The 17,305-nt window shown below is 52.1% G+C and overlaps 1 protein-coding gene across 1 annotated transcript in view; it reads right to left on the bottom strand.

The window, feature by feature from the left end:
• The window catches only part of BMP6 (bone morphogenetic protein 6), a 173,830-nt gene extending 158,391 nt beyond the window's left edge, over window positions 1–15,439 (bottom strand). Inside the window, exon 1 of the mRNA XM_012930950.2 lies at window positions 14,270–15,439. Coding sequence (XP_012786404.2) covers window positions 14,270–14,891 — 622 coding nt within the window. The 5' untranslated portion in view covers window positions 14,892–15,439. The remainder of the gene's footprint in view (window positions 1–14,269) is intronic.
• Between the last annotated feature and the right edge of the window lie 1,866 nt (window positions 15,440–17,305).

Genomic DNA, 17,305 nt, shown 5'->3' with positions numbered 1-17,305 from the left:
AGTGAGCACACAGGGCAGGGGCCTGGGTCACAGAGCAAAGACCCTATTGAAACAAGCGTGCAGACTCCTTTAGGGATGGCCTTGCAGGAGCTTTGCAAGTCACAGACATGCAAATTTCAAACAGAGGAAGAAAATACTTAGAGCTTCCATGACTTTTTCAAATTTTTGCTTTGTTTTGTGTTTGCTTTCGCAGAACATTCTGGAACAGCAGCATTCCAGGAGCCGTGTTCTGGAAAATGCTGATCGAGCCCAACAACTGGGAAAAGAGAGAAATCTCAAAGAAGATAGTGTAAAAAGAAAGATAATATTTAAACTAGAGACCAAACTCAAGCCTCCGGAATCTTAACCAAGTGCTTTTTTCTCTACAGTGAACAGGCTTTAAGCACTTTCTAGTGTCATCAAGAAAACCAGCTACTTAACCGTAAGAGTGGTCAATAAATCATCTTTGTATACGAGAGCACTTCAGAAAGCTCATGGGGAAAAAAACAGAATTAAAGATAAGCTAATCTGGGGGCTAGGGATTGTGACACCAAGGGTTAAGTTACTGCTTGGGACATCCAGTATCAAAATGCTGCTCCACTTCCAATCCAGCTTCCTGCTCATGTGCCTGGCCAGGCAGCAGATGACAGCCCATGTTCTTGGAGCCCCGCATTTACACAGGGGACCCAGTGGGAGCTGCAGGCTCCCAACTTTGGCCTGACCCAGCCCTTGGCTAGTACAGCCATTTAGAGAATGCCCCAGCAGAGGGAATCTCTCTCTGTCTCTCCCTCTGCTTCTGAAACTCTGCCTCTCAAATACATTTCTTTCCAAAAAAAAGAAATTTCTTTTTGTGCAAAAATATTTTGAAAATTATGAGATTTTTCATGACACCTATATTGCATGAGTTTTTTTTAAATCCCCATATGCACTGATTCACAATTTTCTTGCACAAAAATAAACTTCTCTTTTTAATAATGAAGCTTCTTGTGCTTTTTCTTTAGATTTTTTTTTATTTTTTTTTAATTGGAAAGGTAGAAACACAGAAAGAAGGAGAGATAGAAAGATCTTCTGTCCACTAGTTCACTCCCCAAGTGGCCACAACAGTTGGAGCTGAGCTGAGCCAAAGCTAGGAGCCAGGAGCTTATTCCAGGTCTCCCATGAAGGTTCAGGATTCAAGTTCTTGAGCCATCCTCCATTGCTTTTCCAAAACATAAACAGGGAGCTAGATGGGAAGTGGAGCAGTTAAGATACAAACTGGCACCCATATGGAACCCATATGGGTTGAAGATTTAACCACTAGGCTATAACACTGGGCCCATACCTTATAATTCTGTTTCCACAAACTTGTTGAAGCACTCTCATATAAAACTACTGGCCTCCATGGAAACGTGTGTGATCCGCCCTTTGAGATGGATGAAGACGATGGGAAAAGAATATGTAGAGAAGAGGAAATAACTGCAATGGGTTACCAAGTTTACTCACGACCAGAAAGGAGCCCAACAGAAGGCAAAGCGGGAGAGGAAGCAACGGTCCGCTGGGTGGCACCCACAGCCTTGCAACCATGTTGGACGACACATCTCGCAACGAAGACACACACACACACCAAGCACCTTCAGTGAGGAAGAGAAACATCCCCGGTGCTAGATTTGGGGTGGAGTTCCCAAAGTTGGAGTTAGAAATCTCAGTCCTAAACAGACCCCACAAAAACCTGCAAAGCCCTGTCGCACACCCCTCTGGGAGACAGGCACCCTCCAAGGACCTCCAGCAAAGGCAGCCCGTGTCCTCCACTCCGCCTACAAACTTGGGCCCTGCCCTCCCACCCTTCCTCAGTGAAAGCACCCCGCACCCTGAGACTCAAGCAGTCTTCACAGAGTTTGTGGAAAGTGCATCTTGGGGGGAAATTGTGCATGTATTTCAAAGAGTTTAGCACCAAAATAAACGTACTTTTCACTCTCGTTTTTGCACAGGCTTTTAAATGTCCCTTCTTGGCGAAGCACGGTGCACCCTAAGGCAATGTGAACCAGAACACTGGAGGACACTCCTACTTGCGAAGCGGTTTCCTCGATCAGGTGGTGGAAGCAGCAGTAATCAGTGGGCTATTCAGCTGAATGTCAATGAGCAAAGACCCCCTACTGCATGAAGAAAGATGGAGAAGATCCACAAAACGTCCCACCTGTTCACTCTTTGTAAAGCAAATCCCAGCATCTCCCACAAGACCAGCTCAGCGTTCAGCCACTCTACACTTAGCATGGTTCTTGTCGCTGTTGCTGCTTTCTCTTGTTTATTTGGCATTCACCTGTGAAGCCTTTCTGATAGGAAACAGCTCAGAGAGAAGCGCATTCCACACCTCACTTGCCAAGAGCTCCAGACTGCTGGCGGCTCAGTGAGTTCAGTTTTACTCTGCTGGAAATCTCTCCGGAGCAGTTCTGCCTCAGGGCTCTGGTATAAGATTTTTTTTTTATTATAGTCAGTTGTCCAATCCTAAAGTCACACTAATTTCTAATATAAGCTTTCAGAGAGGAACGGAAATGTCTTAACTCCTCCCCAACAGCCCCTAAGTCTCAGTCATGTACGAGCACAGAATCCCGAGCGCCTAGTTCATTCTGCGGCATCTCCCCCAGCCCTTTGCGACCCCCCAGCGGGGCACACATCAGGGAGCAACTTAACCACTCACCTCCGCCTGAGCGGCTGTCCAGGCACCATGGTGACAGACACCTCAGGGGAAGAATGCCCCTGGAAGAAGATTCTTAAACCCCTGGACTTAAAAAAAAAAAAACAAAAAGGAGGAAAGAAAGGAGTCTGATGGATTGGCTGCCAACACAGAAGCAACTATAAACTAAGATCCGGGTTGTCACAGATAATAAAAATGATTTCTTTGTACTCTACTCTGGTAAGACCCCAGAAATGAAGAATTATTCAACAAAAGTATCTTTTTCCCCCCTTTCTCCAGATTCTGTGTATTTTGGATTTTATATTTTCACAGACTTTCTTTTCCTTTTAAGACAGTGAGGCACTCGGTATGGCACAAGCATGCTGGCAATCTGTCCTTCACATCTGGCTCCAGATCCGGGGGCACGGGCACCTCGCAGAGGTCACCGGGACACGGATTCAAAGACAGCAACTGTGAAAGCTGTGTGGGCAGCAGCAGGCTGTCACAGTCTGCACCTCCATCCTCTTCAAGACAGCTCCCTGCGAAGGCCACTGAAGATGGCCCAAGTATGGGGGCCCTGCCACCCACACAGGAGCCTTACAGGAAGCTCTTGGCTCCTGGGTGCAGCCTGCCCAGAGCTGGCCATTGCGGCCATCTGGTGAGTGAACCAGCAGATTAAAGACCTCTCATTCTCATTCTCTCTCTCTCTCTCTCTCTCTCTCTCTGTAATAAATAATTTTTCCAATGTGACTATTTTGGTTTGAAACCACCTTGAAATCCATGCATAGCTTTTTCATAAAATGCATTTTCTGTCAATGTCTTGAAAGTCCCTCATAATCAAGGATTTCAAAAACTTTGCATCCAAGTAAACTTTTAATTCTATCTTTTTACAGTTTTTAAATTTTTACAATTTATTGTATTTGAGAGGCAGAGAAACAAATTGTTGCTGTCTGATTTCCCAATGCTAGCATCAGTCAGGGCTGGGCCAGGACAAAACCCGGAGCCGGGACCTTCAGTCCGTGTCTCCCACTCCAGAGGCAGCAGTACAGGTGCTACCCTCTGCCACCTCTCAGGGTGCGTCCGGCAGGAAGCTGGAATCAGAATGGACTCAAGCCAGGCATTCCCAAATGGAACGCCGACATGCCAAACAGCATGTTTGCTAGCCCGAAGACATGTCCTTCCACTCAGTCTCTCACACTTCCCTACAACGCTAAGGTTAGATTAGGTGGGAATTTGGAGACTGCATTTGTGGAGGCAGATCACATATGGAAAACCTGTGTCTTCCACTCAGCTATGCCATGAACCTGGAACTGCTGAAAAAAATCAATTTTTTTTTTAGATGGACAGTTTCTTTGTTAACTTATTCTGACGGGGACTGTGCAAATCTGGACAAAACAAAATCTAACACAAAGTTTTAGCCTCGATTTTGTTGTCAACAAAACCTCATCTGTGAACTCTCCAATTGCAACTCCTAGACTGAAAAGGAGAAGAGGGAAGTCACAGGGCTTTGAGAGAATGCAAGGCCACGTCTAAAAGATCTCCTAGCCTGGTCAGCACACACCACGGCTCCCGACGATGAAAGGCTGAGCCAGGCCATGCTCACGTCCAGGAAACCAACAAGACTGTAAACACACGAACACCAACCAACAAATACAGACGGCAAAGGCTGGAAGTGCCGTTCTGGACCGGGGGAAAGGCTACGTGGCCAGAGCGACACTGAGGAAAGCGGGGTACCAAAGGACCTGAGGAGGGAGCTCCCAGCTTGCCCAGGGGGCAGCCTGCCGCCACTGCAGGGGACTCCACTCCTCCCCCTCTGAGCCACAGCTCCCTGATAATGAGAAAACAATATGAACATGGAAGCAGCTCTGTGACAATCCCACCTATCTGGCAGGATCAGGAATCAAGGGCGTATGCGCCTGAACTTGAAAGTCAGGAAGACTCTCCCTGTCGGAACCTGAACCTCATTCTGCAAAAATGTCTGCGGGAGGTCCTTTGCCTCGGCCATCTGGGACTCTGTTTGAAATAACAAGGCCGTGGGGACCCACCATGGAATTCCCTGATGTAATTTAGATATCATGCCTATTATGGACACCGGCTCTTTCATAATGGCCATGGGAAGGGCAGGAAGAGAAGTGGTGCCTGTGAGTGGCAGGGGAACAATGCCACTCACAGCAACACAATGTTCAGCTCAATTAGCAAGCCGAAACATTTCTCCGGGAGTCAATGGTCCCTCGGCACGCCAGACAAGAGGGTGTTTACAGACTGGCACGGCATTTTCTGAAAAACAGCAGAGTTCTAGGAGAGAACGCAATCCACCCAGAGAATGCCACGTGGCTGCCTTCACCTCTGCCCAGCTTGTTTTCTGGCTTGCTTCTGAATGCCTCCTTCATGATGCACCCATGCCCAAGCAGCCAACCCCATTGCTCTGATGCCCTGGCACCTATGCCAGTCTGTGGCTTGTCCTTCAGCTTTCAAAGGCAACTGAAGAGCAGAGAATATAAATCTTGCAAAGAAAGAGAATGGGTGATTTACAAGAGCTTTTCAAGCTGTCAACTCTGCAATCTATGGACAACATCACATAACCCAGAATCCCAAGCTTGATTAATAAATAAACCCAAGTGGATTACTCACTGCCAGGCATGTTTCTCTAGAACTGTGAACAATGGCTGAGTTCCTGGCCAGGCCCGGAAGTTCCCCCTACCCATAGGGTGCTGAAATGTAACATGAGCAAAATGGGGAAAAAACTGTCGTGAGCAGTACCTTCATGCAGTAACTGATCAGAAAAACACAGCAGATGTCGAGAAATGATGACGAGTTACTGATTTCTAAGGCAAGTGCAACTTGGGTTCCGAGCATTTCCGGCATTCGGAATGCTTCGAGGGTGGTGACACTGGTTCGTTAATAACTCTGAAGAGCAGAAGTAGTGCTGGCTTTCCTGATTCTTGGGAAGTCATTACCACTCTCCTGTGTCCCAAGTGACACCGCGACCCTGCTTCTGGTTCCAGGTCTCCAAGGGCAAGAGCTGGAGAGGCGGGCGTGAGGCTACTGAAGACGAGAAAGGGCACGGTGGGACAATGGGAAGTCAACTGTCATGATGAAGGCAGAAGAGCAACCGGACACACAGGTTCCCTGTGAGCGACACAAAGGCAGACAGACACCAGCCACCACTCACACCAGCCCCTGGGTGACACCCGGGCGGGTCCGACAGGGACCTTAGCAGACTGAGACAGTCTGTTGAAAGGCAGGAGCGACTTCGTGAACTGCCTGTCTCCAGCTTGCACAGCTTCCCTATTCAGAGCCCTCCGGAAGCGTTGCATCAGACACAGATTACCGGCTCTAAGACTGCCTGACTTTTCAAGGCTGGAAGCATCAAAGATGGTGAACCAAATAACATTCAAGGAGGAGGAAGGGAAGACAACAGAATGGAGCTCAAATGGGAAAACGAGAACATTAAGAACTTCACAATAAATTTAAAAGCAAGTGTAACCTGGAATAGTGCACTTTTACAACAGTTTGGGAAGCAGACAGCGAACGAATGATGTGGGTGAAAGTTCCGAACCACAGATTAATTATTCCAGGAGCTGCACCTGCTTCATTTGCCACATCCCATTAAAGAGCTCCCACCCGTGTGCTTCACAACATCTGTGGATAGTGAGCGTTATGTTTAAAAAGTTATAAATTTGAAAAAAATACTTGCACCCAAACGAACAGGTTTTCATGCATTTTTCCAAGAAGTTGTAGAAGTAATCTTGCAGCCAAGCAGAATCTTCATTTGAAATGCTGAAGGAACTTGGAAAGTCTGCAGCCACGGGTATCAACGCTAAACAGAATATGGAACATGGGGACTTTTTGCACTTTCATAAACTTTTCTATCCCTGGGTCGCCCTCCTCCAGGTCGGTCAGAGGGAGGCCCCTCAGCAGACACTGTCACTCGGCACGTCTGAGAAGGCTTTATACCCATTCTTCCAAGGACTAACAGTGGCAGCGCCAGCTGAGGCCTAAACAATAGTATCTGCTCGCCCTCTGATCTCCCTTCAAGAACACTTTGTGCAACTTTTTTTGTGGAAACACCACTGAACTTCACATTGACTTTGAAATCTCTCCCACAAACATGGACTGCTGCTGCCCGGAACCACACCCCCCGAGCTGGGTTCTCCAGCCTGTGTGCAGTTGGGACCATGCAGGCACGAGTCGGCTTCCTGTTAGCAAAAACTGAAGTACGGGCAGCCATGTGAAAGCTAAACCCACCAACCCTGTGCACCTGTTCACAGGGACGGGCACGGAGTATTCCGTTTTCTTCTAACTTATGTTTCCCAGGAGCAAATGAGAAGATTTCCAGTATTTTTTATAGTTTCTTCTTACTTGTACAAATAGTGACCCCCTTTCCTGAGCAGAATTTGAGCTTTTGTTTCACTTAATTCAAGCATCTGGAGATGAACATCTCATTAATTCAAAATAAGTCCAGTTTGAAATGCACAGATTTAAAGGAACATTTTTACTGCTCTCAAATGCAAGGCATCTTAAAAATTAACAAGCACGTAAATGGCAAACAAAAAGAGGTATATTCATAGAGCAATAAATAGACATTCAACTCCCTTCTGCCTTAGTCTTACATGCCTTCATTCAAGCTAAATAATCACATCTTCCAGCTTGCTAAACTATGAATTTAAACTAGGCTAGGCCTCCATTTGAAGGAATTCCTTGTGATCCACTGTGCTGGCCTGGCAGGGGTCTCTGGCCAGAGCAGTGCACTGCTTAGCTGCTTTAGGCTGACACCCTGGGCGGGTGACAAACAAATGAGAAAGCAACTTTAAACAGAGAGGTGAGGATGAATCAAGATGGTGGAAGAGGGTAAGGGCACGTTTAAACAGATGGAGAACATTGGCCAGTGTGAAGCAGATTCCAGGAAACAGGAGCGACAGAACGACGGCAGAGGGGCACCTGGAGACTGACAGACACAGGAAAGCAGCAGACACAATGGTGTGGTGTTGCAGTGACTGACACCCCAGCAACTTTCAACGAGCATCAATCTGAATTGCACCAGCAACAAGGTGGGAAGAGATGTTCACTGGGAGCTCAGGAGGTGGACCCAGACCAAGAATTGCCCATCCTGCTGGTCTGTTTGATTTGACCAGGAGCAGAGACAGAGCAGCAAGTCCAAGACAGGCAGTGTGGAAACAGAGTGGATAGCATAGCCTAGAGCCAAATCAGGTGCCATTTTGTGTAGAGAGACAAAGGCTATGGGACAGGACTGTGCACGCACTGTGCTGGGAGTGAACTCATTTCTGGTTCAGTGAACTGCAACAACGTGGCATCCTACAGGTTCCACACAAGATAGATCCTGGTAGCCCTCAGACCTGATGGCCAGCAGATCAAGAACTCTAGCACTGGCACATCAGGTACCATTTTGTACAGAGACAACAATGAACTGCACATGTGCTGAGCTGGGAGCAAATTCACTGAGCTCAGTGCATGGCGCTGGTCCCAATGGAAAATAATACCAACTTTGGCATCATACAGGTCAAAATAGGTTGTCCTCAGACCTAACAGTCTTCAAGTTCCAGCAAGATCAGCTCCGACAACAACCAAGCCATACAGGACACCTGCTCTCTCCCTAAGCCTGGGACCTGCTCCAACCAGAAGTGGGAGCAAGGTTGTACAGACAACAGTGCAGCCTCAGCACGGTATCACAGGAGCTGGACACTGGTGAGCCAGGAGCTGGGGCTATGGAGACCATGGTGGAAGTCTGACATAAGAACCCAGACCTGGAACTCGCTGGAGGGAATGCCACACGTGACTGCAAACAAAGAGCTGTTTACCAACTGCAATAAGTAAAATCAAACTGTAGACCTGCGGGTGACACAGCTTAGAAACCTGCCCCAAGGAGAAGAATCTGATAACTAGAAGTACAATGATCAAGAGCAAAAGAAGAGACAAAGGCACAATGAATAGTACTGAAGACTCCCCTGCAAAGGAGCAAAAGCCTTTGCCAGCCTCAGAGTTCATTGAAGAAGATATCGAGAAAATGGGGGATACGGAACTCAAAATACTTGTTACAAAACTTCTTATCAACAACGAGAAGCATGTAAAGCAAGCATTCAAGGAATTCAAGGAATATGTCACACTGGAAATGAATCAAATGAAAGCTGATCTATCAGAAATGAAGAATACAGTGGAGCAAATTAAATATACAGTGGAGAGTCTCCAAAATAGAATGAAGGAGGCAGAAGAAAGAATCTCAAAATTAGAAGATATTTCGTGTCACCAGGGGGAAATAAATAAAAAGCTGGAAGCAGAGCTGGATCAGGCCATAAAAAGCATTCAAGAATTGAAAGACACTATTAAAAGGCTAAATATAAGATTTATGGGAGTCCCAGAAGGTGCAGAAAGAGAACCTGGGTTTAAAAAAAATGTATTTCATGAAATAATAAGGGAAAATTTCCCTACTCTAGAGAAAGAATTGGGAAACAATATCCAGGAGGGGCACAGAACTCCCAACAGGCTTGACCAAAAGCAATCTTCACTCCGACACATGATAATCAAGTTCTCTTCAGTCAAACATAAAGAAAAGATCCTAAAATGTACACATGAAAAAAATCAATTGACATATAAAAGAATGCCACTTAAACTCACAGGAAACTCTACAGGCCAGAAGAGAATGGAGCGACAAATTCCAGATTCTAAAAGCAAAAAATTGTTGGCCCAGGATAAGGTACCCAGCAAAGCTTTCCTTTTTCTGTGAAAATGAAAGAAAATTCATGTACAGAAAAGTTAAAAGACTATGCCTCTTCCAAACCTGCCCTACAAATAATACTTAATGATGTTCTCTTTCTTTTTTAAAAAAGATTTATTTATTTTTATTGCAAAGTCAGATATACACAGAGGAGGAGAGACAGAGAGGAAGATCTTCCGTCTGAAAATTCACTCCCTAAGTGCCCGCAACGGCCGGTGCGCGCCGATCCGAAGCCAGGAGCTACGGACTTTCTCTAGGTTTCCTACATGAGTGCAGGGTCCCAAGGCTTTGGACCGGCCTCAACTGCTTTCCCAGGCCACAAGCAGGGAGGTTGATGGGAAGTGGAGCTGCCGGGATTAGAACCGGTGCCCATATGGGATCCTGGCATGTTCAAGGCGAGGACGTCAGCCGCTAGGCCACCGTGCCGGGCCCAAAGATGTTCTCCTGACAGAGAAGAGGAATAGCACCCACCAAAACCAAAGGCAAATGTGAAGAACATCCCAGTAAAATAACAAACAGAAGACTCAATCAATGAACAGCATTGCTAAAATGACAGGACAAAATTACCACCCATTCATATTAACCCTGAATGTAAATAGCTTTCACTCATCAATCAAATTGGTAGACTGGATTAAAAAAAACAAGACCCATCTATTTGCTGCCTAAAGAGACACATCTCACCAACAAAGATCAGTGGAAATTGTATCTCATATATTTTGATTTTTTGTTGTTAGTTTCATCTCTTCAAAACACTTTCTTCCTCATTGAATTTTTCACTGACTCATGGATCATACAGTAGCATCATTTTCTTCAAGAAAGTTCTTGATTTTCTTTTTCATTTCTTCAGCAACACACTAGTCATTCAGTAGCATGTTATTTAACTTCATGGTGTTGTTAATGTCTTTTGATTTTCTTCCTGTTGTTTATGTTTTGTGGCTTTTCATTTCAGGGGATGTACAGTAACTGTGTAACAGAGACTATCACATCCAGATGTGAGGATACAATGCAGTATGCATCTCTACTTCCAGACAAAGATGGACTTCCAATGAAACTGTTTGCTATATCTTTGACAATAGGATGCTGGACTCTCTGCCTTTGTCCATGCCTGCAATGATGGACATATGACTGTGTATGAAGAACTATAATATAGTAATGATACAGGGGAACTCAGTGACGGGGGAGGGATTTGAGGAGCGAGAAAGGGAAATTCCAGGGCCTATGGAACCGTATCATAAAATGATAATAATAATAATAATAATAAAGTTTTTTAAAAAGGAGAGGTAAGGGCCTGGTGTGCTAGCCTAGCAGCCAAATTGCTCATCTTGAACACACTGGGATTCCTTGGGTGTCGGTTCTAATCCTGGCAGCCCCGCTTCCCATCCAGCTCTCTGCCTGTGGCCTGGGAAAGCAGTCGAGGACGGCCCAAAGCCTTGGGACCCTGCACCCAGGTGGGAGACCCGGAGGAGCCTCCAGGCTCCTGGCTTTAGATTGACTCAGCTCCAGTCATTGTGGCCACTTGGGGAATGAACCCAGCAGACAGAAGATCTTCCTCTCTGTCTCTCCTCCTTTGTATATATCTGACTTTCCAATAGAAATGCATAAAATATTTTAAAAACAAGAGCGAGAGCAATGAAAATAAAAGAAAAATCCTGTGTGATAAGCTCTGGAGAGGAAACAAGCAGGTGCTGTAGTTGTCAAGAATGGGGCGGGGTGCGGGCAGGGGGCAGAGGCCAGACTATTTCTGGCTGGCAACAGCAGAGAAGCCTCTGAGAAGGTAGATTGTAAATTAAAATCTGGAGGGTATTTCAGGATACTTCCCAAGGTCACCAGTTTGGCCGCCTCGGTCACTCAGCTACCAGAACATTTTTAGCATCAGAAAGCAGCCTCTGTGCCCCCTGATTGAATGCACGCTCATGAGCTCAGCCACGCACTGCAGGCTCTGGGGGCAGGCAGCAGCCACCTCCCCAGCGATCACCATCCAGCTGACCCAGCAACGGAGCAACCCAGAGCAACTCATCCTGTTGATTCATTCTTCCTGCTGGTCCCGGGGGCTTGGAATGCTTTAAACGCATTTCATGAGTAAGTTATTCCCCCGGCTGGAGGCAAGACAATGTTTACAATTGCGTCACACTTTCCCTGATACTTCCCCTGAGTAACTGAGCTCAACCTCCTCCTAGGTATTCCGAGTACGGCAAAACACAGCGCCCGGCCTGTGGATCTTTCCGCAGCTTCTTCAATACATGAGTCACACGCTACGGCAGCTCACAGCCACTGGCACCAATGAGGAAATCAGTACCAACCACCCAGCTCCTTATTCAGACAGCCCATGTTGCTAAGCCATGTCTCTTCTCAAATGAAGTATCTTTCTCATGCTCACATCCAGGGTAAGCAGTTTTTATCACATTATAGCTGCTCTTGGGAAATCCTCCACTGTATTGCTCAAGGGATTCAGATTAAACACAACTGTCTGACTGGCAGGTGGCACAGCAAACCCTTTCCAGTTCCAGTCACTTCCATGTTCCTGGGCCTGAAGTAATACCACTGGATGAGTTACTTGATTCCAAAACATCCTTTCTGAGCAATGAAGATCTTCCCCGCCCAGGAGAGAATGCAAGCAGTCCCGTCCAGAGCAGGACTGCCTGACATGTGGGTGACAGTGATGAAGTGTGCCCTGCGGAAGCAGGGGAGGTCAGCAGAAAACAGGCCACTGCATAGGTCACGAAACACAGCAGAGGCCATCGTCCTGTACACACTGCCTCCAGCCACGCTCTGGAAATTTCAAATTCCATCCAAGGCAATGGTTCCCAAATACTAGAATCGCAGAGTCACCCCAGGGGATATGTGTGTGTGTGTTGAGGGCAGGCGGGGGAATCCTTAGAAAGCCCTCATTTCTGGCCACCGCCCACAGACACTCATGAACGGAGGCGGCCGGCCACTGGACACGTGCTCTTGGAAGAAACCTCAGGTCTGCGAGCAGTGCTCTGAAGCTCTGGAACTACACAGTCATGGATTGCCTTCTGTGCCAGAGGTGTCCCACCATGGGTAGACAAGAGAAACAGCTACGGTCGAACACCTCTGCCCTCCCATTCGCTGACGGCCAGGCTCTGCGTCCGCGGTGTCCAGCGGGCTGATGGGACTGGGCAGTCCTGAGAGCCCTGCCCGCCCAGGAATCACATGCCCTGTGAAAGAGCTGTGAATGCCAGTATCACCCCCCCACACACACAATTAAAAAAAACCAATAAACATCTCCCCCCTCCCCCGTACAGGTAGTAACCGTGGGGGGAGGGAGGGCAGTGAAAAAGCAAGCAAGGGGCAGGATGCATTCAAGTCAGACCAAGCGGAGAAAGGAAGAGCGAGAAACGCCAGTCGGTCCTGGGCCCTCCCCACATTCCACTGAGCGGCACAGAATTTCCTTAGAATGCGTCCTGGACGCAGCTCAGCCTTCGAGCTTGGTTCCAATCGGAACCCCTGGCAGCGCAAGCAGCCGGGTTGCCAGGCCCTGGGCCTCCCGTCCCTGTGAGACTCGGTTTCATGAATTTCCCAGGAGGATTTCTGCACCACTTGATGCCAGTCCCCGGTTCCCATCTCCCTTCCCACGTGCCTCTCCCGCCCCACTCCTGGCTCCCGCCCCCTGCAGCCTCCCTCCCGACCTCCGCCAAACCCTCCGAAAGCCAGGTGGAGGCCGAGACAGAGACGGAAAGAAGTCACCCAGGGTCATCCCACGGGGGGCGCTTCTGGACACCGCAGGGTGTTGGAGCCAGCTGGTGGACGTGCCCGCCCTCTCCCGGGGACAGAAGCCCGCAGGGACCACCGCGCCGGCGGGCACGCCTAGGACGCCCCTCCCATCCTTCCGTGCACCAGGCTAGCGGAGCTACAAGCAGCTTAGACCACAGCCTTTCCACTGCCAGATGAGAAAACTTAGGGGCAGAGCGCAGTAACCCGGCCGGGGTTCGCAGCCGGGAAAGGTTTGTGGATGAGCTCGATTTAGCCGCCCGGGAGTTGCCACTTCATTGCCTGGCAAGCTGCTCGCCCCAGCCCAGCGCCGGCCCTGGTCCCCACCCCGCCGCCTCTCTCTCCTCTCTCATACTTGCTCCAACTAGCTCGCTCTCTCCCCCAACACGGATCAGAGGCTCCACACGGATCAGAGGCTCAAAGTTGGGGGTAGGTGGGTGGAGGACAAACACGATGGCCAGGGGCAGTGAGCAAGGGGACTGGACGGATTACCCCCGGCCGGCTGCTACCTGACCCCAAAGGAGGGCAAGCCGTGCCCGGGCAGGGGCTGGCGCGCACCTGTGTGTGTGTGTGTGTCTGTGTGTGTGTGTGTGTGTGTGTGTGTGTGTGTTGAGGGGCGGGGGAACCCTCCCACTGCAGCTACCGTCCCTTCGCACCCTAGCCCGCGGGCGCCTCAGAGCCCAGCTTGCCGCCGAGTTTGCAAAGTTCTGCACTGCTGGCGGGATCCCTGAAGATGGCAGTGGGGAAAGCGGCACTGGGATCGTTCAGGGGACACTAGGAGGGGTTGGCAGAGGACAGAGTGTGCGTGTTGGGGAGTCTGCTCTTCCCCTCCAACCCCAGGGCCACGCTCAGGCGGCACCGTGCGGCCAAGCAAATACAGCTGGGCAAAGAGTGCCAAGGGCGCGGAACGTCAGGCACGAGGAAGCGCCCTAGGCTGCCGCGCGCAGCCTGGGTGCGGGGCAGGGTCGCAGCCGGGGGCGGCGTCGGGAGCACGGGAGCACCACCGCCCCGCAGGTGGCAGGCCAGCAGCCGGCCGGAGCCCTCAGCCCCAGGCTGGCCCCGCGCGCGCCGCGACCTTTGCCATTCCCCCTGCACCGCACCACCCCCCCCCCCGGGCCCAGAACACTAGAAAGGGGAGAGCCCATTCTCGAGGCTGGACTGTCCCAAAGCCTTACCCAGGTTCACAAAGCTCATGACCATGTCGGCGTCGTTGAGGAAGGCGCTGTCCGGCGCGCTGGTCAGGGGCGTCGCGCCGCCAGGTCCCGCGGCCAGGAAGCTCTTGCGGGGGAGGCGGTGCGAGGTGGCTCCCGGCAGCGATTGCCCCGGCTGAGCCGAGCCGGCCCCTCCGCGGGGTCCCGGCTGCCGCCTCGCCGCGTCCGACGGCCAGTCCTCGTCGTCGGCAGCCGACAGGGCGTTGTACAGATCCAGCATGAAGAGGGGCGCGGACTTGAGCCTCCCCGGCGGGGGCTCCCCGGCAGGCGGCTGCTGCTGCGGGAGCGCGGGGGTCTGCGGCTGCTGGAGGCCGTGCAGAGGCCGGGGCCGGTGCGGGAGCCCCAGCACCGACAGGATCTCCTTCTGCATTTCCCGCTTCTCGTGCGTCTTGAGGCGCCGGTAGAGGAAGCCCGAGGATGAGTGCGGCGGCTCCGGGCGGCCGGGGCTCCCGCCGTCCCCCGGCAGCTGGCTCCCGGCGGCCGCGGCTGCGGGCAGGGCCGGCCGGAGCGGCGGGGGCCCGCAGCAGCTGCACAGCAGCCCCCACCACCAGCACAGCCACTGCGCCCTCCGCCCCAGCCCCGGCATCCCCGCCGGCCCGACTGCCTCTGCGGACTCCGCGAGGCGTGCAGCGACCGAGCGAGGCTGGAGAGCGGCCGCGGTGGCCCTTGGCGAGAGCAGCCCCCGCCACTCTCGGCGAGCTCGCGTCCCCCTTTCCGGCCCTCAGTCCTTAGCTCTCATGGTCACCGGGGGCGCCCCCGTTACCCGGGCTGCAGGGGGTGGACTGCGGGGCGCCGCACTCGCCAGTCTTTGGGGGCGCACGGTGCAGCCCAGGTGCGTCCGCGCGGAGGTTGCGCTCGCTGCGTCGGGCGCCTGGCCCCGGGCAGGTCTCCGCGCGGGCGCTCGCCGCCGGCGCACGTGGGGCTGCCCCGGGGCGCGAGGCGGCTCAGGCGCTGGGGGCGAGTACGGGCGGCATTGCCCTGCGCCCCGGCCCGGCTGTCCGCACGACCGCTCGGGCCGACCCCGCGGCAGGGCCCGGGCAGTGGCGACCGCGGCTCGCGAGGGGCCGGTCTCCTCCGCTTGCCAACTCCGTGCCTCTCGGTCTCGGGCACCGTGGCTTCCACCGCTCCAAAGCGCCGCGCGCGCCGCGCTCCTCCCCAGGCGGAGGCGGCCTCGCTGGGTTTCCGTTGGGCCGGCAGTGGGGACGGAGGCAGGCAGCGGTGTCAGCGCCTCAGTTGGCGGGCTCCCGTCTCGGCGCTGCGCTCCTGGCGGCGCCCACGGCCCCGGTCTGCGGCGCGGCCAGCTCAGGTACTGCGCCCCGACCCGGCACGCCCCGCCGCGGTAACCGACAGGCCCGCGGCCAATGGAAAGGCGACTCCCGCGCGCTCTTTAAACAGACCCGCCCCCTGCTTGCACCCTCCCCGGAGAGGCGTGGCGGCCGCCGCGCGTGGGTTTCAAGCCCTCCGGAGGTTCTGGCAGGCATGAGCGAGGTTCCCAGGGCGAAAGCAATGCTCCGGGAGGCTCCTCGACTTGTACCTTGCGGTCACTTAGGAGGTCTAAGCTGATGCTTCCACTGAAACATCCGACCATATTCGGGCCACTACCGTTTGCAAATGCATCTGCCTCTGTGCTCCGCAAGCACGCCCGGGTCACCTCTAGATCCTAGCTGCGGCATTAAGCTCCTTGTCCTGTTGAATGGTGGTGTATTGGTCAGGCAGCAAAACCGCAGCTAGCTGCCTTGGCCAAGTGCAGGTGGTCGAAAGCATGGGGCAGCGAGACGAGACAGAAGCTGCTGAGATTCACGGATGTATGAGATTGGGGGAGGGGGTCTCATCCCTCAAGCTGACGCGCCCAGACACAAGCACAGCTGTAGGCCGTCCTTCATCAAGTCCCCCACGGCCTGCATGGCTTCTTCCACCTGTGCTAGGGCAGGTTCTGTGTACAAACTCACCGCCATGGTGCACACGGCAGCCCATGGCTATCCTCGAAGGAGCACGCACAGGTCTCCCGCCTAGGGCTCTCGCTCCTCAAACCTGCTCACACCTCTCTTAGACTTCCGATAAGACACAGAACGAAACAAGCCCCAGCATACCTGAGCAGTGAAGACAGCCCAGGGACACAGAATCTGAAGCAGAGACAAGGCACCTTGGGCGGGCTATGCCATTGAAGAGGAAACTCGGGCTGTGAGCCACCTATTGTGCTAGCATTTCTGGGATGGCTCTGAGTGGAGGACACATTTGCATTCAAAGCTTCTGCCAGTCCCTTCTATAGATAACTGCTTAGAAGTAGACACGCCTGTGGCGTTTGAATGGATGATGCTATGGAGCCAGTTGAATCACTCAGACATCAGAAGTGCTGGGATAAGGACAATGACAGGAATGTGGTCTCCAGGCGACACCACCACAGCGAGCAGACCTCTCCCTGAAGGGCCAGAAGGCTGGAAAAAGCGAGATAAGACACGGCGATGCTCCCAGACACAGGAACAATCAGTCCAGGGCACGGAAGAGCGCAGTACCCCCTGCACACCACAAAACATGCAGGCAAACCCCTGGATCCTTTGAGGCCCAAGGGCTTAGGTAAAGGTCCAAGTGAGAGGCTTCAGCAACATCAGAATGGAGAGGACCACTGCTCCAAGCAGTTAGAACTCGGCCCCCTGCCTCTGTGTCTCCCCCAGCCCTCTCCTCTGCTTCTCTGACGCTGGTCAGAGTCCACACGGGCAGGGCAGACTTGGAGAGCAGCAGGTCTGCGAGGTGTTCGTCTGTGGTCAATGTGAGCCTAGCAGAAGCAGCTTCGCCCTCTGCAGGACGTCAGGAGATTACCGCAGTCCCTCCCCTGGCAAGCGCTGGACAGGGCTCAGCAGGTCGCCTCTCCGCATCCTGCACATCTGGCGCAAAGAGGAGGGACTCAACGGAGAGGTCAGTCTATCAGACATCTGGCTGCTTGGCGGGTGTCTGCTGCAGACGGCCTCCAGTGTCTGGAAGCAGTTGCCTGCCGCACTGCTG

The sequence above is a fragment of the Ochotona princeps genome, chromosome 1 (genome assembly GCF_030435755.1).
Source record: "Ochotona princeps isolate mOchPri1 chromosome 1, mOchPri1.hap1, whole genome shotgun sequence".
Taxonomy (NCBI): Eukaryota; Metazoa; Chordata; class Mammalia; order Lagomorpha; family Ochotonidae; genus Ochotona; species Ochotona princeps.
This window is presented reverse-complemented; position numbering and strand designations above follow the sequence as displayed.